We start from the raw sequence: 23,215 nt of genomic DNA on the forward strand, positions 1-23,215 counted from the left end.
GTTCATTTCCCACGTTTGGAAAGCCTTCTGTCAGGCTCTGGGAGCATCAGTGAGCCTGTCATCTGGATATCATCCTCAGACGAATGGGCAAACGGAACGGGCCAACCAGGATCTGGGGGCGGCTCTTCGCTGTGTGGCTTTCAGGAACCCTTCGTCATGGTGCCCACATCTGCCATGGATCGAATATGCCCACAACTCCCTGTCAAATGCAGCCACAGGTATTTCACCCTTTCATTGTGCCATGGGTTTCCAACCACCCCTGTTTCCATCCCAGGAAGAGGAGGTTGCTGTTCCTTCCGTTCAGACCCACCTTCGTCGCTGTCATAAGGTGTGGAGGGACACCCGAGCCGCCCTGCTCCGCTCCGCTGCCTGCAACTGCCTCATCGCAGACCGCCACAGGACCCCGGCTCCCAACTACTTACCAGGTCAGAGTGTTTGGCTTTCCTCCAAAGATCTCCCACTCAAGACAGAGTCGAAGAAACTCACGCCACGTTATGTCGGCCCCTTCATCATCGACTCAGTTATCAACCCATCTGCAGTAAAACTCAAGCTTCCCCCACACATGAAGGTTCATCCGACATTTCATGTTTCTCTGTTGAAACCTGTTGCCAGCAGCCCCTTGTCTCCTCCAGTGAGTGTTCCCCCACCCCCCCGCATCATCAATGATCACCCAACCTACACCGTCAGGCGATTGTTGGACGTTCGTCGCCGTGGAAGGGGATTCCAATATTTTGTGGTTTGGGAGGGCTATGGTCCAGAGGAGAGGTCTTGGGTTCCCCGGCGAAACATCGTGGGCGCGTCCCTGGTTCGGGACTTCCACCGTGATAACCCTGGTAGACCTGGTAGACCTGGTAGACCGCCTGGAGGCGTCCCTTAAGGGGGGGGGTACTGTGGTGGCTCTACTCTTCAGCCACCTCCCTTGTGAGTGTGTGTTCCCTTTCCCTGTCTGTGTGGGCGTGGTGGCTGTTACTCCTGGCTCCCGGCTCAATCTCCACCTGCTGCAATCAGCTTACACACCTGATTCCCATTCAGCCATTTACTAATGGTATATCAGCGGAGGCTCCACAACATGTCAGCGCCAGATCGTTGTTTAAACCCCAGTGGTAACTCTCAGCCTTCTTAGCCGATTTAAGCTATTTCTCTGTACATGGAATACGTTTCTCACCTGTTTCTCTTATGCTCCAGGATCACTCTCCAGCCGCCTAGTTACCATCACCTGCAGCCACCAGTCATCATTCCAACCGGATTACTCTCCACGCTCCTCCACCTCACAATAAACCTTTTTCCAACACTCTGCCGTGTCCTGCGTTTGGGTCCTATCGGATATCGTAACAGATATACACCTGAACATCAGCAGGAGAGGACTCTTTAAAGTAGAGACACTACATACTGATATACACCTGAACATCAGCAGGAGAGGACTCTTTAAAGTAGAGACACTACATACTGATATACACCTGAACATCAGCAGGAGAGGACTCTTTAAAGTAGAGACACTACATACTGATATACACCTGAACATCAGCAGGAGAGGACTCTTTAAAGTAGAGACACTACATACTGATATACACATTCATTTATTATTATTTTCTTAATCCTAAAAATAAATAAAAAATGCAAATATCTTGTTTCAGAAAAATAATTTACAAATATTTTTTTAATTAAAAAAACAAAAGACTGAGATTTTGTCCTCTTAAATCTTTTATTAACAAGAAAAACCTCAACATTTTATTTTGTACAGACATGTAAATGTGGCACTCATCTCACATCTTGAAAATAGAAACACAATTTATTACAAAAAGTTAGCTTTTATTTTAATGTGTTTTATTTCCTTCTTCAAACTTTCCTTTATGCATTCAACACATTGAGACTTAGAAACACATTGAAGACATTTAGAATAAAATATCTACAATGAAAGAAGCTCTGGTGCTTTCTCTCTCTCATGCTTTACAAGAGAAACAACAACATACAAATAAATCAATATCGATATTCAACAAATATTTAGAGCAAAGTTTACATTTCCATGCAGAGAAATATGAGTTGAGGTTAACAGAAATCCTCCTGAGCAGTGACAGCCTCCATGGCTAAACAGACACAGGAAGGAGCGCCGCCTAAAGAAACTCCAACATCTACAGAACAACTCATGAGAAGATGTTAAAGCACATCCCATAATGTTTGATTGACAGCTGATCTCTGTGCAGTGAAGACATGAACAATCAGCTCTCAGCAACAATGATGGACACACAATGAGTTTAAGAAGTAGAAGAGTTCCTCAAATGACTTCTGGCTATTTCAGTTTACACAACTCGGCTGTGGTTCCATGATAACAATAAAGCAAAACTCCAGCATGTAGCGGCTGAGTGAATGTGGTCTGGACTCTGTGGAGGAGAGTCATGGTTTCAGAGACGCTGTAGAAGGACAGAATACCTGCTCTGTGATCCAGGTACACTCCTACTCTGGAGGACTGAGGACCTGAGACGGGAGTGTTGATTCTGTTGTAATTAAATGAATAACTGTTTTGCTCATAAATTAACGCCCAAGATTTGTCATTGAATCCAAATAAACTTTCATACACACTCCCTGCTCTGCTGATATTCTTGTATGCGACTGCTACATGAACTGCTCTCCCTCTCCACTCCACCTCCCAGTAACAACGTCCAGTCAGACTCTCTCTACTCAGGACCTGAGGCCATACAGTGAATCTGTCTGGGTGACTAGAATAAGACTGATGTTGTTTCATGAATGTTGCTTTTCTGCTCCCCTCAGATAATAACAGCCGTGTGTGTGCTGTGTTTGGATCCAGTGTAATCTCCTGTGAATATTTTAAGAACCCAGCTCTGGTGGTGGGCTCTGCTGCTGACAGTAAAACATCCACTTCAGTCGGTGAGACGTTTGTCCATTCCTCTCTCAGGACGTCCTGTAGTTTGTCTCTGACTGATGACAGGGCTGCCGTCACGTCCTCAAAGTAGCTCAGAGGACGGATGTTGATGCTGGAGGAGTGTGTAGGTTCACTGAGGGCTGACAGTGAGGGGTAGCTGTGCAGAAACTGGTTGTGATCCTCTGTGTGAGACAGCAGCTTCAGCTCAGCGTCTCTCCTCTTCAGCTCAGCCATCTCCTGCTCCAGCTTCTCCTGAAGCTCTTTGACTCGACTCACTTCACTCTTCTGCTGGGATCTGACCTGCTGCTTCACATCAGAGCTTCTTTTCTCCATGAGACGGATAAGCTCAGTGAACATCTTCTCACTGTCCTCCACTGCTTTATCAGCAGAGCCATTGACGGCCTCCACCTCCTGCTGAAGCAGCTTCACCTCCTTCTCTCTGTCCTGGATTCTCTGCTGGATGTTTAGTCGACTCCCCTCCAGCTCTCTCTGCCTCTCAGTTCTCTGTGCTGCAGCTGTCACTGTGTCGTGGCCTTTGTGTTCATCCACAGAACAGAGATAACAGATACACTGCTGATCAGTGCGGCAGAACATCTTCATCACCTCGTCGTGACGAGAGCAGATGTTCTCCTGGAGCTTCTTGGAGGGCTCCACCAGCTTGTGTTTTTTAAACGTAGCTGCGTCATAATGAGGCTGGAGGTGTTTCTCACAATAAGAGGCCAGACACTGCAGACAGGACTTACAGGCTCTCAGTTTTCTCCCAGTGCAGAAATCACAGGCCACATCTTCAGCTCCAGCATAGCAGTGATCAGCAGGAGCAGCTTGGAGTCCAGTCTTCTTCAGCTCCTCCACTAAATCTGCTAACATGGTGTTCTTCAGCAGGACAGGCCTCGGTGTGAAGCTTTTTCTACACTGAGGGCAGCTGTAGACTTTCTTCTCATCCTCTTTATCCCAGTGGGTTTGAATACACTTCATGCAGTAGCTGTGTCCACAGGAAGTCGCCACCGGATCCTTCAGTAGATCCAGACAGATCGAACAAGAGAAGGTTTCCCGGTCCAGCTGAACTCCTTTTCTGCGCCATTTCACCTCTCAGTGACTGCGAGTGTCTGAGTTTCACTTCCTGAAACCTGAAACTATTGTGAGTGTGATCTGATCATGTGAGTTTGCAGTGAATAGGGCCTGTCAGCTCATGCACTGGTTACACCCATCAGGAAGTATGACGCAATTCATAAGGGGGAGCGTTGTTAAAGAGACACTCCGCTCCAAAGTCCACTCTCACTGCTTCCTTCAGTAAATGTGAGAGTTTTCAGGCTGATCAATCTGTGAAAACACAAGGTGCTTTGAGGCTCTCTCGCTGACTTAATGAGAGATTTCTGCGAGGAAATTGAGGAAATTGAAATGAACACAGCAGCAAGCACTTTGTCCAGTCATGCTTAGAAGATCTACTGCAACTGCAGCATATAGGCTGATGTCTTAAAGCATGCATTAGTATAGTGCATATGAACATCCTTTGTAGGAGACAGTGGAAAAAGCTATGTTTTATAAGTTTCAATATGCATGAGAGCAGGAAGAAGACGGATAGCTCATCAGGGTTTTATAGTGGCAACGTGGCAGAGGACTATTACCCTGTTCCAAAGTCCTTATAATAAGTTAGTGAGGCTACAAGGCAATCCCACTGAGGGAAAACAAAGTGTTGGGGGCTGTTTTGCTGACTTCTTTAACCCTTTGTTAACCCTTTCATGCACACTTCTTGCAAGTAACATAGTTGATGAAATAACACAGTTACCTGCACACAGCAGCAAGAACTTTGTCCAGTTCTTCATTCAGCGACTTTTTAATATACTAAAACACCATCTTTTACATTCATACAGCCATGAAAGTTGTTCTGCATTACATATAATATAGCCTACTTGAATTCTTATCTGTGTTATCTGGGAGTGTGCAGGGTTTCTGTCAAGCATTGTAAGTCGTAAAACAGAGCTACTCTACCTCTATTATCAGCCCCAAACAGTACATTGTGCTATTGCATTTCTGTGTACTGTATTCTGTATTCCCTTACGGATAAGTAGTCTGCAATACAAATATGCCAAGTTGTAATATGAAATATAGGGAGCCTAAAAACATCAGTGTCTAAACATGGGTCTGGTGTAATGAGAGCAGAGTGTGATACTTAAGGTGAAATATGAACAATTTAAGATGTAATTTGGACTTTTAATGGTTAAAAAAAAGGGACATTATTTAAAATAAACCTGAATTAGCCTTAAATCTTTTATAAACACAATTAAGATTGTGTCATGAATGCATTTTTGCTGTGAGAGCAACATAAGTGATGAAGTCTAGCTGCCAAAAAAAAACAACACCTCAGAAATTAAATTGAGCATTTTTCTGATTTCTGAGATTTTATTTCAAAAGGTTAAAAATAAAGTAAACTGCAGCTGTTTTTCAAATGGAGGTTTCCTGCTGTTGTTTTTGTGCTCCTTTGGATTTTTGATATGAATATCAGGTGTATATCAGTATGTCTACTTTAAAGTGGACCTATCATGCTATATTTGAATAATATAGTGTAGGACCATACCTATATAAGGCATATTTATACTTTTTTTTTTTTCAAAATACCAAACAGATCATGCATTTTAGCCATGCCTCATTTTGCTCAATTTGAAAAATGTTAGCTCTGTTTTTGCAAGGGTTGATTCTGTGAGCAACAGCACCATCTACAGGCCTGGCATATGTACTACAACGTCACCAGCGCTTTCGAACGGCAATGCTGTGGTTGTCTCCTCCTGATTGGTGGAGTTGGCCCAATAGCCGTAGCGCCACCGTCCTGACGTCAGGACAGTGTTCAAATCTGGATCAGTTTTTATCAGATCCGTTGCAGCCCCTTTTTTAGAGATTTGGGTATGGAGGAAAATAGAGAGGGTTGTGTTTTCTGACACTTGGTGAGTTCCCTGGAACACCGGGGACACATATTCATGTATAAAAGACGTACAAAAGTGCATTTTGCATGATAGGTCCCCTTTAAAGAGTCCTCTCCTGCTGATGTTTAGGTGTGTAGTGCTTCTACTTTAAAGAGTCCTCTCGTGCTGATGTTCAGGTGTATATCAGTATGTAGTGTCTCTACTTTAAAGAGTCCTCTCCTGCTGATGGTGTATATCAGTATGTAGTGTCTCTACTTTAAAGAGTCCTCTCCTGCTGATGTTCAGGTGTATATCAGTATGTAGTGTCTCTACTTTAAAGAGTCCTCTCCTGCTGATGTTCAGGTGTATATCAGTATGTAGTGTCTCTACTTTAAAGAGTCCTCCCCTGCTGATGTTCAGGTTTACATCAGTAGTGTCTCTACTTTAAAGAGTCATCTCCTGCTGATGTTCAGGTGTATATCAGTATGTAGTGTCTCTACTTTAAAGAGTCCTCTCCTACTGATGTTCAGGTGTATATCAGTATGTTGTGTCTCTACTTTAAAGAGTCCTCTCCTGCTGATGTTCAGGTGTATATCAGTATGTAGTGTCTCTACTTTAAAGAGTCCTCTCCTGCTGATGTTCAGGTGTATATCAGTATGTAGTGTCTCTACTTTAAAGAGTCCTCTCCTGCTGATGTTCAGGTTTACATCAGTATGTAGTGTCTCTACTTTAAAGAGTCCTCTCCTGCTGATGTTCAGGTGTATATCAGTATGTAGTGTCTCTACTTTAAAGAGTCCTCTCCTGCTGATGTTCAGGTGTATATCAGTATGTAGTGTCTCTACTTTAAAGAGTCCTCTCCTGCTGATGTTCAGGTGTATATCAGTATGTAGTGTCTCTACTGGGACATGTCTCCATGCTTTAATGTTCAGTTGTGATTGGTCGACCGCTTAGAGATGTCCCGCCCCTTAGCCTATCACGTACAATGTGTTGGAGCGCTAGCCAATAGCAGTGCAATGATAAATACAGAAATTATGAGAAACACAGTGCTGTACAGCTCCATGCTGCTATAGCCAGCTAAAGCTCTTTATTTGTTTTTAAAAGACATTTAGGAGACATTGTGACACATGAGGAAAAACCGTTGAAGCATCTTCTTATTTTTTTATACACGTAAATATCTCTTAAGGCACAAGATAAATTAAGAAGACGGGAAAAACAAAACCGCCTTTCAGAGAAGCTCTCGCATCCAAAAGAGAAAACAGTTTGATCCTTTCAAAATAAAACAGGAACAAGGAAGAGAAATGGGTGACAGCTGCAAAATACACGTAATAAAACATTACACATAACAGAGCCTTCATACATGTGCGTAAAATACTTTCTTGATGGCAAGAGAGTGTATTTGAAAAGAAACGATATTATTTACTGTTTTAAATACTAACATTTATGTTGTAGTTTGTATTAGATATTCTTGAACCCCGAGAGCAGGAGAGACTGAAAAGAGTCAAGGCACGCTTATAAAAGTTAACAGCATTTAATTACACTAAAGATGCGGTGGTTTACAAATGAAATTGCAAGCGGAGACACTCTCCCCATGTCTTGGTCAGCCCAGGTCCGGAGCATGGATCCTTGATTCTTGGCTTGGTCTTCCTGTTGTCATCTGAGGTCTTCTCCTATTGGCCAGCGTCGTCGGGGGGGCGGGTCCAATGCAATTCCTGCCTTTTTTTGTTGCTAAATTACATCCTTCTGGTGTCTGTGGTTATTTAAACATTCCCTGATAAACGTTATTCAGCGTCAATAAATGAGTGCTAATCCCAGTGTGTTTAGTGTACAACATCACATGTCATGTCACCTTCAATTCACGGTTTCAAAACGTTAGCCACATGCTAATGCTAACCGGAAATGAAGGATTTTCAGAATAAAACTGCTTTTAAGCTGACGTAATGTTTAAACTAAATTATGCCATAAAACATTGATTTTAATTTCTAACATTTGATATAAATCCCTTTTGAGCAAGTGCTGTGAAATCGATGCAGTTTTTAAACATGATATGAGCGGTAACAAATATATGTACACCAAATAGAATAATAAGTAAACGTGAATTTCAACAATTTCAAGACCTAAAAATGACACGTATTATTGACATGTTAAGACTCATGTTGATTCATAAACAACATGTGGAAAACTTGATTATAGCGGAACTTATGACGATATAAACCCTGACTGAAATGGTGACTAACTAAAGAAAAAAGCACATTTTTTAGACCTTATTTCTCATTTTAGGAGATGTCAATTAATTCCAGTTTTCTCAATCTTAAAAGCCGTTATTTGTGGATTTATTTGTAATTATTTGATATTTTTCAGAAGATTTTGTCGTCATCTTACATATTTTCTTTATTTTTAAAGCCATTATTTTCAGTAAATAAAGCTTATTTTTCGCATATTTTTGACAAAGTTACAAAAAGGTGAAACGTTTTTGTGTTACAGATAATTTCTCTTAGTTTGGGTACCAATGTGAATTTTTTAAATGTCACTATTTGTACTTTTTTGTGTATTAAAAAGCTTTTTAAAATGAATAAAAAAGCAATCAGAAGTGTTTTTATTAATGTGAAAAGTGGTGCAAACATATATTTGTACTAGGAATATTTTTGGTGTAAATTTAAAATGTAAACTGTTAATGTGTACATTTTGTTAATATCATTTTTCCCCAATTGTATCAGTGTTTAAAGCCACTTTTATTAGATTTCTTCTGTAATTTAAACATCACGAACACTGTCTTTATTCACTGGTTTATTCCTGTATTTTCAAAATAAAAGACAAAAAAACTGGATATCTTTTATTGTGAAAAACCGACAGGAAGTGATGATTTCTTTAAGGTACACATCAATCGGGGAACATGACAATACTATAAATGTGTATGAAATGTGTTTTTATACATAGTGGCTTTAGATAAATGAAGAAAATATGGGTGATAATTGCAATGCAACTAATATTTGGGGAAATACGGATAAATCTGTCTGTTTTCAACTTCTAACTTTCATATTTAACAGAAAAAATAGGTATTCTCTCATAAAGGAAGGGAACACTACTCCATAAATATGTTATTTATATAACTGCAATACATGACTCTCTAATTTGGCATTTTTTAAATTATAAATACTCTTAATTTGAGATAAGAACTACTCGCTAAAACCGACTGATGATCCCAGATAGATGCAAAAAACAAAAAATATTCAGCTTTAAAAACAATAACAATGGCCTTATTCTAGAATAACAACAGGTGTATTACCGGATACAAAAACTGTGGATTTAACACACTTTTTGTGTACTCAGTGGCGATTCTAGAGTCTGTGTTTAAACACCTCTTTAGTCTTTAAACACCTCTCTTACCTCAGGATGTGTCCCAGCTGCCTTCAAACATGCCGTGGTTAAGCCACTCCTTAAAAAGAAAAATCTCGACCCCTCCATTCTCGCAAATTTTAGGCCCATCTCCCAGCTGCCTTTTTTATCAAAAGCCCTGGAGCGAGTAGTCTACGCCCAGCTGCAGTCCTTTTTAACCACGCATGGAATCCATGAAAAGTTTCAGTCTGGCTTCAAACCCATGCACAGCACTGAAACAGCTCTTTTAAGAGTTTTTAATGATCTGCTCCTAGCCGCCGACTCAGGTAGCCCAGCTGTCTTGGTGCTGTTAGACCTGACAGCTGCCTTTGACACTGTGGACCATAGCATCCTGTTGTCACGGCTTGAACAGTCCGCTGGCATCACAGGCTCTGCCCTTGCATGGTTCAGGTCCTACCTGACAGACCGTAGCTTCTCGGTACAGCTAGGTGCCTTCTCCTCTGCCAAAGCCCCTCTTACCTGTGGGGTTCCCCAAGGCTCGATTCTGGGCCCCATCCTTTTCCTACTGTACATACTGCCCCTAGGTTCAATACTCACAAAACATAACATTCCCTTCCACTGCTACGCCGACGATGTACAGATATATCTGCCACTAAAAGCAAATGTCACACACTCACTACAGCAGCTGATGGACTGCTTAGCAGAGATTAAATCCTGGCTGAGCAAAAACTTCCTCAACCTCAACGAGAGCAAGACTGAGGTCATCTTCTTTGGACCGCAACCTCCAGCCTCTCCGGTTGATATTCTGGGCTCTATCAAAAAAAACATCCTCCCCTCGGTCATGAACCTTGGAGTGACATTCACCAGCACTTTTAAATTTGACAAGCAGGTTAGCACCGTAGTAAAATCCTGCTTTTTTAAAATAAGTCTATTGGCCAAAACCAAGTCGTATTTATCTTTTAAAGACTTAGAAAGGGTTATCAACGCCTTTGTAACCTCGAGACTGGACTATTGTAACGCTCTGTATGTGGCAGAGATGGAGTACTCGAGTCCTGGACTCGGACTCGAGTGCCGATTTTCGGGACTCGTGACTCGACTCGGACTCGCGCACTGATTGACGCGACTCGGACTTGGACTCGTGAATTCTCGCACACGATGACTTGGACTCGGACTCGGACTCGTGAATTATCGCGTACGCTGACTTGGACTCGGACTCGGACTCGTGCATTTTTCCCCCCACGATGACTCGGACTCGACTTGTACATTGACGCTCCGACTTGGACTCGGACTCGGACTCGAGCAAGTTTTCTATGGAGTCTGATGTCCGCTATCCTGGCGTGTGCACCGGCTGCGAGGCGAGTTCACGTACTGGGCCCCGCTATTCCAGTCTAAAGATGTCTAGAGACACACCCCGCATCGTGCTGTATGCTTTCACACATTCTGCTTCGACATTGGAAAAGAGCAGCGCAAAATGCTCTATGTGGAAACAATATTGAAGAGAAGGCTCCGTAACACATTACTCTAAACATCGAGTTCAGACATATAGGCTGTCTTGAACACTATCATCAGAGTAACGTGATCTAATCAATAAATAAAGATTCAGCCGATAACACGAAAGCACACGGCTACTTAACATGCAGAATGACGTCATTTTGCATGCTAAGTAGCCATGTGCTTTCTGGGGCTAAATCTTTATCAGTAAACCGATTTAACCGGTAAAAGTTCCTTCAAAATAAGAGTCCCGATCTTATTACTATCAAAATAAAAGTGCAAAACGAAAACTTTACCATAGGAAAATATTGGCATACAAATATAATCACTTCTCTAAAAGGTAACTCATTTTAAACATAGTTTATTTATATATAATAATAATAATAATATTAATATTAGTAATAAGCTTTATATTTGTATAGCACCTATTACAAGAATTGTAGCCAAACTGGCTTCACAGCAGTTCAATAGACAGATTAGTATAACATGACAGGATAAAAGCAATGTAGAGGAGCAGCTACATTTCAACACATATATCCACGAAGATTAATACATGAAGACTTGTGACTCGGACTTGACTTGGACTCTTCTTAGGTGACTCGGACTTGGACTCGGACTCGAACACAGGTAATGATGACTCGGACTCGGACTCGACTCGGACACTCCTTGGGTGACTCGGACTTGGACTCGGACTCGAACACAGGTAATGATGACTCGGACTCGGACTCGACTCGGACACTCCTTGGGTGACTCGGACTTGGACTCGGACTCGACTACGACTCTCCCTTGGTGACTCGGACTTGGACTCGGACTCGAAGAGTGGTGACTCGAGAGTGACTTGGACTCGTGAATTGGTGACTTGACTACAACACTGGTATGTGGGTATGTACCAGGCCTCAATCAAACGCTTACAGCTAGTCCAAAACGCGGCTGCACGTTTGTTGACTGGTCACAAAAAGCGCGACCACATCACCCCTATTCTGGCCTCATTACACTGGCTTCCAGTTCGGTTCAGAATTGATTTTAAAGTCCTTTTATTTGTTTTTAAAGCCCTAAATGGGCTGGCTCCGGCCTATATAACTGAACTGCTCCAGCGCTACACCCCAGCCAGAGCTTTAAGGTCTGCTGACCAGCTGCTGCTGGTAGTGCCCAAGACCAGGCTAAAAACCCGAGGGCACCGAGCCTTCGCAGCAGCTGGCCCTAGGCTCTGGAACACTTTGCCCCTCCATGTGAGGTCGGCCCAGACCGTAGGGGTTTTTAAATCCACATTAAAAACACACTTCTTCTCTCTGGCTTTCTAATTAGAGCGGAGCATGACTCCTGACTTTTCCGTGTGTTTTATTCTTATTTTGTTTTTTAAGTTATATCTGTTGTAATTTATTGTCGTTTATTGTGTTTTGTAGTAATGTGTTTTTTATTACATGTACAGCACTTTGGCTCGACCAAAAATCGCTTTTAAATGTGCTTTATAAATAAAACCTGATTTGATTTGATTTGTGGGGGCCCTAGGCAAAAATGCACTGGGGGCCCCTTGAAACCAGCCATTAGTGGAGCCCTAACACACTCTTTCCCCCCCCCCCCCCAGAGCGGAGCAAGGCAACGAAACTTAAAATAAAAAGCAGCATTTTACGGCGCGCTATGCATGGGGCCGCCTTGAGGGGGTTTCCCGACATGTCGTTGCAGTAAATGAAAGGGTGTTTCATGTTGTGGACCTTCTTAATCTACCTTCTTTGGGGGCCCCCTTCTGGTCCGGGGCCCCAAGCAGTTGCCTGCCTTGCCTGTGTGTACTTATAGTTATCTTTAAGATGTTTTAAACACATGTTATCAAAGTGTAATTAAACCAGAGGAAAGCAAATGAGGGAAGAGAATACAAAAAATGACTTCTCGTCTCTTTGGTGGCGTCTCGAATGTTTTTCATTCATAAAAACAAATGAATCAAAGAAAACTGAAGAGTTTATCGCCGGCCACTAGAGGGCAGCGTCTCACTGCTGTCGCACCGGATATGCTGCGCTCTGACCCGATAGTACTGAGCGGCCATTTTAGTTCAAACATTGTTCATTCACTCCGCCTCGTGTCGAGACGTTCATCCACTCACACATGTAAGACTGTTCCCACTATTGTTGGTGTATATATACGTGGTGTCGTAGCATATATTTGTGTTGTGTTAATGATGACATGCATGTATGTAATACTTTGTCAGCTTACCTCGCTGTATTACTCTGTTTCAGGGTGTCGTCATCTTTGTCATTAAAACACTGAAACTGACATTGAGGAGTGTGTTTCTTCATGACAACACCATGGTCGTTGTTGGATGCCCTGCCCCCGGCTGCGAGTTCAAATCCGAAGACGTATCTGAAGCACTCGTCATTGCCCTATTGACGATTCATGGATTTAGCCACCAGCACGCAGCGCCTGTCATGGCCGCGCCAGCCCAGGCCCCAGCCCCTCACTGTCCGAGACTCGATCGGCCCAAAGTTGATGTGGGCGTATCGATAGAGGAATGGAACGTGTTCATCCGCCGTTGGAATGTATTCCGCGCCGGCTCAGGCATAGGGAATGCCCAGGCCCCATTCCAGCTGTTTCAGTGCGCTGGGCCTGTACTTGGAGACAGCCTGTTGAAAGCCGTCCCCGACGCCGCTTCCGGACCCTTGCCAGATCTGATCGCTGTCATGCGTTCCCTAGCTGTCATCCCAGTCGCTACATGCGTCCTGCGCACCGAGCTACTCTAGTTACGCCAGGAACGCGACGAGACATTCCGCGCATTCGCTGCCAGAGTGCGGGGTAAAGCAGAGACATGCGCATATAATGCAGTATGCGAGTGTGGTAAAGACGTGGACTATACCGACCACATTATCCGTGATGTTCTGCTCAATGGCATCTATGACTCGGACATACGCCGCGAGACGCTGGGGACATCTGATGTCCTGGTCAAGCCAGTTAACGATGTAATTGCACTCGTCGAGAACAAAGAGATGGCCCGTAACGCTCTCCCGTCGTCCTCCCTATCAGCCATGTCGTCATTCCGGCGCCTGCAGACGACTCCACAGACGAGCCCCGCCCCGAGCCCTGCGGCCGGGGCTAAACGTGCCTCGTGCCCGGAATGTAAGAGCGTCTTCAACGTCTTCACGGAGGGGCCTCGCGGGTGGAATCCGAAGCCTCACCTGGTGTGCATCGGCTGCTACAGGGCCCGCCGACGACAGAGGTGTCCACAGCCGTCATCCGACAGTCAACATGCCGCCATGGGGTCGGAGCTGGTCTCCCAGGTCTCGTCGGTGCGAGCTGGAGCCCGCCCTGGCCGACGTTACGGGAGCCATCGCCGACGCCGCGCCCCTACGTCGCACGGCTGTCTCAACAGGCCTGCACCTATCAGACTCGAGCACCACATCTTCTCCAAAGGCGAATGGAGACGAGCCAGGATGAGAGACCACCCCCGAGCATTGATCACCATCTCGATGGACTCGCCAGTCGGGGCTGAGGGATGGCACCAGCAACCGGGGCTCGGCCGACGGAGCTCGGATATCCGCCGTCGCGGACACTGGCGCGCAGTCGGACCTTTGGTCTCTGGAGGAGTTCCTGGCCTGCGGTTTCGCGAGGGACGACTTGCGACCCGTCAGCCTCAGCCTGTCGGCCGCCAACCACTCCCCTATAGCCATCGAGGGAGCGTTCTTTGCCAGGCTCTCGACGACCTGCAGCGGGGGGGCGTGTTACATCCTGCCGTTCCATGGTATACGTGAGCAGCTCAGTCCGGGCCATGTACCTATCCTACGAGTCGTTGCTCAACCTCGGTCTCTTGCCCGTGGGCTTCCCGTCGGACGACATTGCAGGGGGGCCCCAGGACGGGTGTGGCCCTGACACGGCTGACACGCCAGACCAGCCCTTATCCGTCAATGCGACGAGGTCAACCAACGGCGGCTGCGTGGGGCCAGGTGACCCCCAGGACGCCCAGTGCTCATGTCCCCAGTGCTCATGTCCTCAGCGCACGGTCCCCCCGGCGCGCCCCGCAGCTCTGCCGTTCCCTTGTACGCCAGAGAACAACAGCCGGATGAAAGGTTGGCTGCTCGGGAGATATGCCTCGTCGACATTCAATACTTGCCCCCATCGGGCACTACCATGCATGGAGGGGCCACCTATCGAGATGCACGTGGACCCCGCAGCTACGCCTAAGGCATGCCACACCGCGGCTACAGTGCCTCTACACTGGCAGCGGAGGGTCCACGATGACCTCCTGCGGGACGAAGCCCTCGGGGTCATTGAACGCGTACCATACGGCGAGCCAGTGGCGTGGTGCCATCGCATGGTAGTCACTCGGAAGCACGACGGTTCCCCCCGCAGGACCGTGGACCTCTCCCCCCTCAACAAGTTCTGCCAACGTGAGACCTTCGCCACTGAGTCCCCGTTCCACCTTGCACGCCGCGTCCCGAAGGGCACCTGGAAGACCGCCACGGATGCCTGGAACGGCTACCACAGCGTCCCCCTGCGTGAGTCGGATCGCCACCTCACTACCTTCATCACGCCCTTCGGCCGTTGGCGCTACACCAGGGCACCACAGGGTTTCCTGTCATCAGGGGATGGCTACAACCGTCGGTTTGACGCCGTCCTCTCGGACTATGAACGCAAGGAACGTTGTGTGGATGACACCATCCACTATGACACCGACCTGGAGCAACACTGGTGGAGGACCATCGACTTCCTGACGCGTGTCGGCCGGTCGGGCATCGTGTTGAACCCGGACAAGCTTCAGTTCGCCGAGAGGTGCGTCGACTTCGCCGGCTTCAGGGTGTCGGAATCTACCATCGAACCGCTCCCGAAATACTTGGACACCATCCGGGACTTCCCCACCCCAGGCTCCACGACGGACATCAGGAGTTGGTTTGGCCTCGTCAACCAGGTGGCTAACTACGCCCAGCTGCGTGACACGATGGCCCCATTTAAGCCATTCCTCAGCCCGCGCTGTGTGTTCCTATGGTCCCCCGTTCTGGAGGAGGCCTTCCAGACGTCCAAGCAAGCCATAATGGAGGCCATCCGCGAGGGCGTGGAGATCTACGACATGCAGAAGCGTACCTGCCTCCGCCCTGACTGGTCCATGCGTGGCATTGGCTACTTCCTGCTCCAGCAACATTGTCACTGTGCCCCGGGCATACCGGACTGCTGTCCAGGAGGATGGAGGATCACCCTCGCGGGTTCGCGTTTCCTGTCCCCTGCGGAGCAGCGCTATGCGGCCGTCGAGGGAGAGGCCCTAGCTGTGGCCTGGGGTCTGGAACAGACGCGGTACTTCACGCAGGGGTCCGACAACCTCGTCGTGGTCACCGACCATAAGCCATTGGTGAAGATCTTTGGTGACCGTACACTGGATGAGATAACAAACTCGCGTCTGTTTAGACTCAAGCAGCGCACCCTCCCATGGCGCTTCGACATTGTGCATCTGCCTGGCAAGAGCAACTATGCCGCTGATGCCACGTCAAGGCATCCTTCCCTCTCGGGCTCAGCGAACGGCCTCTCACTGGGGCTGCCGAGCGGGCCTGACGCCGTGGAGTCAGCACTCATGGCCTCCATCCGCGACGACGCACGGGAGCTCGGAGCCGTCTCTTGGCCCCTCCTCGCACGGGAGACAGCGGCTGGCGGATGCCTCGGCCACCTCCTCCAACTCATCGAGCAGGAGGGTGGGATTGACGTTAACGACCCTGCCCTGGCGAGTCTGTCATCGGTCTGTGAGTCCGTCTACGCACAGGACGGCGTCCTGCTCTATCGGGACCGCGTTGTGTTCCCCCCATCCCTCCGTGGGAGAGTCCTTCGGCATCTCCATGCCGCTCACCAGGGGACCTCAGCGATGGGGCAGCATGCCCGAGCCATAGTTTACTGGCCCGGGATGTCCGGGGACATTCAGGCCACCAGGGACGGGTGTGCAGACTGCAACCGCAATGCTCCGTCACAGGCGGCTACACCCCCCCTGCCGTCACCACCCCCGTCCACGCCATTCGAGGCGGTGTTTGCTGACTTCTTCGACTATGGGGGCCGCCACTACCTAGTTGTCGGGGATCGGCTTTCGGGCTGGGTAGAGGTCCTGAGTTCTACGGCGGGTACTGCCCTGGCGGGCTCAGCTGGCCTGGTCCAACACCTCCGCTCGTTCTTCGCTACCTTCGGCGTACCGGAGGAGCTCTCGAGCGACGGTGGTCCGGAATTCAAGGGGAGCCACACTGAGGACTTCCTCCGCTTATGGCACGTCAAACACCGTGTGTCCTCCGTTAGCTTTCCGCAGTCGAATGGGAGGGCGGAAGTTGCGGTTAAGACTGCTAAGCGCCTCCTGATGTCCAACACCGGCCCGTCGGGCAGCCTTGATCAGGACCGCTTCCTGCGTGCTATGCTGCAGTTGCGGAACACGCCTGACCCCGACTGCAACCTCTCGCCGGCGCAGATCATCTTCGGCCGCCCCCTTCGTGGCTCGCTCTCCTTCGTGAACCGCCTCGAGAAGTTCTCGAACCCGCATATCCGCCCGCTATGGCGCGAGGCATGGGCGGCGAAGGAGGACGCCCTTCGGACCCGTATGTCCCGTACCACCGAGTCTCTGGGGACTCACTCAAGACCGCCCCGCCCATTGGCGCTCGGCGAAAGGGTATTCCTCCAGAACCAGCAAGGCCCGAGCCCCCGCAAATGGGACAGGTCAGGGATCGTGGTGGAGTCGCTGGACCATGACCAGTATCGGATCAGGGTTGACGGTTCGGGACGTCTGACACTGCGCAACCGGCGGTTCCTCCGTGCCTACACGCCGGCCACACCCTGCGCCCATGAGCAGTCGGCCACGCCGTCCCCGCCGCCCGCTGCCCTGGGACATCAGCCCCCACCTATCCGCCCGGGCTGGGCGACGCCCCAGGGGCCTGCTCAGCAGCCAGCTGATAGTCCCCGCGACTCGGCTATGGGCGCTTCCCCACCGGCGCTTGCTGATTAGGCATCCTCTGACCTCGCCGTTCCTACGGGTGCCTTCCTGGGCGCACCACTCCCGGTGCCGCAGTCGCCGCCGGCGCTGCCCCAGCCCACTCGGCCGGGCCGCGTGAGGAAGCCGCCGGCACGCTACGAGCCCGAGTCCGGCAGCTGGATACGGGATTTAGACCGTTAATCTATTCCAGCCTATAGCTTTCCGGTCTGGGGGGGATGAAGAGTTTATCGCCGGCCACTAGAGGGCAGCGTCTCACTGCTGTCGCACCGGATATGCTGCGCTCTGACCCGGTAGTACTGAGCGGCCATTTTAGTTCAAACATTGTTCATTCACTCCGCCTCGTGTCGAGACGTTCATCCACTCACACATGTAAGACTGTTCCCACTATTGTTGGTGTATATATACGTGGTGTCGTAGCATATATTTGTGTTGTGTTAATGATGACATGCATGTATGTAATACTTTGTCAGCTTACCTCGCTGTATTACTCTGTTTCAGGGTGTCGTCATCTTTGTCATTAAAACACTGAAACTGACATTGAGGAGTGTGTTTCTTCAAAAACGACAAACAATCATTTGGCCTGAATCTCTCTCAAACATGACGCCTCTTTTTAATCGAGCATCATCGTTTATATCGGGAGGAGTCGGAGGAGTCGGAGGAAGAGGGAGGGTTTTTGTCCAAGCTCAGCACCTGAAATTAAAACAGAATCAGAATCAGTGTAGAATCTGTGTTATATAATCATGTGCAATGCCTTGTGCCAAACATTTCACAAATTGGGATCAATAAAGTACTTCTTCTCTTATCTTACCCTCAGAGCCATCTTCATCTTCAGCGTGCAGCTCGGGCCGGAGTTCTTGAGGGGGAAACGTTCATTTAAGGTCATTTCCTCGGCCTCCAGAAGGCGAGTCAGCGGCACCGTCAAAACGCCCAACTTACACTCGTGTTTCTCGTCTTTAAACTGAAAACACATGGAGGGGAAGTCATTGTTTTTGTCTTGAGTGTGTCTCGCCCAGGGGCGGATCTACTAACTTTTGTTTCCCTAAAACTGTACTAAAACAAACCTACACTCTGTCCACAAGCTTCTCAAGCAACGAAACAAGCAGTTCATTAATTAAAAGTGAATCATTTTAAATATCATCTTACTTAGGCCCGTTAAAAACACAGCTACGGCCCTGCATTAAACTGCGGAGCGGCGCTCACACAGACCGCGGCTCACAGAGCTGCAGAGAGGGAGCGAGCTGTCCCAGCACCTAGGGTGGATCAGCTTCCCCTGGGAGCATTTCCCCTTCCACTAGTTTTGTTTTTACTAAGGACGAGAGCTTGAAACTAAATATTAATAAACGCATCGATAGCGTTTAACAGACGGTCGCTGTTTGGGGCGTTACGTTACAAAATACTACACAGACAGCGCTAGCTGGGAGATCGATCACTTTGCTAAACTATGCGGTACGGTAAAATCCACGTAAACTACACATCACAGCAATGAGGCCAGATCAATGAAACCAGGATACATCCTTTACCGTCAAACTGGGTCTAAACACAGCTGCCTGTGTGCGTTTGATAAATACTTTCTGATGTTATATTTATGATATGCTACTTATTAGCTACATGGCCCTAACGTGTAAAGTTATACAAGCATTTGTACCGGTGCTTTTCACAAGTAGACTCTTGCAGGCCAGAGTAGCTGGAGTGATTCAACAACAACAACACAAAGACAGACAACAATAAAGGTTTGAAATGAACATATCTGAGAAGTGATCAGGATGAACAGAAAGAGGAAAAGGAAAAGAGAGTTCACTGTAGAGACCAGGAGGGTCAGAGCAGGAGGAAGAGGAGGAGATGAAGACATTAGTGAAGAAGAAGACATGTATGTTCTTATTCTCCTTACATATTCCATCACAGCAGCACAATCTAGCAGCTCTTAGTATTGACACATATTGAAATGTGTTGCTGCACAGGTCACCTTTAGCTCTCTAAGAGATGGGTGATGTCATTTGTGTACTTAATTATAACTAAGTACTTTTACTGTACTTACAGTAAGCAGAATTCTGAGTATTCTCTGAATCGGGTGCCTTTTGTGTCTTTACATCTTTGAAAAATGAAACTAAAATGTTTGGTCATAACATCTGGTAGTGGACTAGTTACATTTTCCCACCTCAGGCACAACATATAAATAATTACTAGGAATTTCCTTGAAAAAATGTAACAGGGTTGAAGTTTTTGACAAACAGTAGCCATGAGACCTTGTTTAGCTAAGATATGGCACCACATGGAAGTCAAGGACATTACACAATTGTAATATTTTGCAAAACTATTGTTTATTTTGTAATAAACAATTATTTACTATTATTAATTCATATAACAGAGTTGAAATGTTGAGCTTGTCAATCTTAATCTGAAAATACAAAAACTGAAATATAGGTAAGAGAAGAAACTGACACTTGCCTTTCTTTGCCATCTTTTCTTCAGAAGACTTTTGTGATGTAATTCCCTCAATGCAGATCACACATGGACTGATCCATTATTTTAACTTAATAGGAGGGTAAATGGTATGGCGTGACAGGGTTGAAACAAACTGAGGGACGTGTGTCAATATTGCAATTTCATAGATAATTCAAGTATTTTTTCACAATTTCTTTTTGATCAGTTAAAGTTGACAAGCATATGATTATATTAGCAGCAACATTTTGGGATAATTGGCCATTTTGATTTGTTTAATATTAAATTAATATGTAATAATGCTTAGTGAGGAAATATGTCTGTCTTCTACTAAGACAACCAATTTAAAAAAAAAAAAAAAAAGATATATATATTTTGTTTTACATTGTAATGCAAAACAACCTGTTCCATTAATTCATTGCTTTAAAATACATTTTGTAGTTTCCTTTCATTTAAAATTGTTGAAGTAAGCTTGGGGGACTCAAAGGGCACCCGATTGTTTGTCTGAACACCTGGTTTCTCTTGTGAATTAAGAACACTTGTGTTAGGGCATGAATGAACAATAAATAGGTTATATACAGTATAAAATACCACGTACTGTCCGCCCTCCCATGCCACCTTGGCATGACCTCTTGCCCCCCCTTTGCCACCCCATGTAAAATGTTCTAGAACCGCCACTGGTCTCGCCTTTACTGCGAATAATGTTTAGACTAGAGCAGCAAAGAAAATATTAAAAAAGACTCACAGAGAGAGACTTTTTGAGACAGTTTGCAGAATCAAACCATTAAATTATAGCAATGTTGATTAAATCTTTATGAATAAGTACAACAGTTTCCTGCTCTCTCTCGCTCTATATAAAGTGGGGTTTTAGATAATTTAATCTTTAATTTGGACAGAGTTCGACATCTTGTTTCTTCACTGAATCGTCAAAATTAAGATCCCGAGTCTCTCCACAGACTGTCTCGCCTCTACTGCTTATATATTTTAGACTAGAGCATCAAAGAAAATATTTTAAAACGACAGATTAGCCTCCGTACCTCGACCTCCAGCTCCTGGCTGCGGGGGTTATGGATCAGGAAGGTGAACGCCTCGTCCCACACCGGCTCATTGGTCTTATATCGGGTCTGAAGGAGGAAACAACAGAGAGGAGGTAGAGGGACATTTGGGTAAACTGGTCACAAAAATGTATAATATTTTTCTAGTTCTCTACCTGTGTTTTTAATTCTTGTTTGTATGCACCATGACACCAAGTCAAATTCCTCGTACGTGTAAACCTACCTGGTAATAAACCTGTTTCTGATTCTGATTCTGATTCTGATTAACTACTACAACTGATGGTGAGCTGACATATTGTACGTTTATCTAAACTAAAACTATTATTTAGAAACCAGATCATTAATTTCTCTAAGGTACAATGCCATGTCTTTTTATTCTGCTGCAACGCAAACATTTCCCAAAATTAGGATCAGTAAAGTCCTTCTTATCTTATCGTATCTTTATCTCTGAATATTCTGTTGTGCAAATAGTCTTCAAGTGAAAGTCTTTTGACAATAAAAGCACCATCCAATTACAATCATTGCACCAGTTTTTACATATCTATGAATATGTTGACATACATACAGTGTAGGTAAGTGGATTGTGTTTATATTTAAAGGTCACCTATTATGCTAAAATGTCCCTGCATGATGAAAAGTGTGTGAAATGAAAGCAATGAGCTGTTTCACAGGTGACTGCCTCCCTCTAGTGGTACAGAACAATAAAGGGATGTTCTTACTCCAGGAAAACATCAGCTGATCATAAATCATGTCCACACAGGTTACAAAAATACACATTTAAATACATTTCGAACAATATTTCACATTTATTCAATGCTCAATGCTCACTAAGGCTAATGGTGTTGCTTCTGTGTTAACCACCATGCACTCTGACATTACTGTGCATACTTTTCTACATTATATGCAAACCACCACCTGTTCATGTTTTTATGAACCACACTCTGTGATTATGGAGCTGTTTATATTGAATATGCAGCTTTTGTTATGATTGCATCATATGCAGTCTCTGTACTTTTTTTTATTGCAAATTCGGTAAGGCGATTTCTCCAGAAAAACTCTCATTTTATATTCCTCTAATTCAGCAATTTGTGGGATAAATTACGGGGGGGGGGGGGTATGTAAGTTGTAGTGCTTTATAAGAAGAGGTAAACCGTGCATAAAAAGGTGAAGTTTGTTGCAAAAGTAAAACCTATCACTGATATAAAATAATCTCTTCATACTTAGGGTCAATTTGGTACAAACTCATGCTTAGCAGCCACACATTAGTCATATTTACAAGATACTAAGGTGAAATGTGAACAATTTAAGATGTAATTTGGATTTTAAAAGGGTAAAAGCACTGGGAATGTATTTTAAATAAACCTGAATTACCCTGGTAACATCAGCAGGAGAGGACTCTTTAAAGTAGAGACACTGTTTTGGCAGAGCCAGAGAAATCAAAATCTGGCTCCAGTCCAGCAGGTGGAGACAGGGAGCCTAGGGTCTGTGCTTCCACTGAGGAGGTGGCTCAAAGGAAGAGTGTGCCACTCCTTGTTAAGGAGCTTAATGCAACACACCTGTGAAGGCACACTCTCAGCAGAGAAGCAAACAATTCACTGTGGGAGAGGAGAAAGACTCAAGGATTCAACCAAAGACGCTGCTGGTGATATATTTTGTGAATGTATTTTTCTGTTGGAACCATGTTTTATTAAGATGAATTATTATTTCTAGTTTATGAAGTTAAGCTAAAACATAAGATGCTGGATTATAATTTACTTTGTTGAGATGCAATTATTTTTGTTTAAGTGTTAAGTTTAATTATAACTTGAGATGAAGTGAAGTTTTGTGTTTAAGGTTTTCAACCTGAATGAAGCATCAGAAGGCTATCAAGAGGCTAAATGAAGCAGAAATAATTCTGCAATAACTTGAAATAAAGAGGAGAATGATGCAAATCTGAGTTGTCCCATGTGTCCTTTTGGAGGGAATCGGGCCGTTTTCAAGTTTTGGGCAGGAGTCAATCATTAAGACCAGATCATAACTTGACAGTTGAAAACCATTGCCAAGCAATAAGGACTAAAGGATCAAGAACCTGGAAAATTCAGAAGGAACCAAACTGTCTGCAGTAACCACACACCTCAACAAAATGGCGGAGGAAGCCTATGGGAAAAGTGTCAAGCAGCTCAAGCAGGAGAGGACAATGGCTAAAGGTGCA

General features: G+C 45.8%; 1 protein-coding gene and 1 long non-coding RNA gene across 2 annotated transcripts in view; both read right to left on the reverse strand.

Moving 5' to 3' along the window:
• Positions 1-1,744: 1,744 nt before the first annotated feature.
• The window catches only part of LOC117483746 (tripartite motif-containing protein 16-like), a 32,073-nt gene continuing 10,602 nt past the window's right edge, over positions 1,745-23,215 (reverse strand). The window contains exon 2 of the mRNA XM_034132096.1: positions 1,745-3,840. Coding sequence (XP_033987987.1) covers positions 2,288-3,840 — 1,553 coding nt within the window. The 3' untranslated portion in view covers positions 1,745-2,287. The remainder of the gene's footprint in view (positions 3,841-23,215) is intronic.
• LOC117483749 lies at positions 18,153-21,043 on the reverse strand. The gene is made up of 3 exons (XR_004556017.1): positions 21,007-21,043; positions 18,339-18,488; positions 18,153-18,220 (listed from the first exon to the last, which is right to left on the reverse strand). It is a non-coding gene; the product is annotated as an uncharacterized LOC117483749 (long non-coding RNA).

This window comes from Trematomus bernacchii, unplaced genomic scaffold (genome assembly GCF_902827165.1).
Source record: "Trematomus bernacchii unplaced genomic scaffold, fTreBer1.1, whole genome shotgun sequence".
In the NCBI taxonomy this organism is placed as follows: domain Eukaryota; kingdom Metazoa; phylum Chordata; class Actinopteri; order Perciformes; family Nototheniidae; genus Trematomus; species Trematomus bernacchii.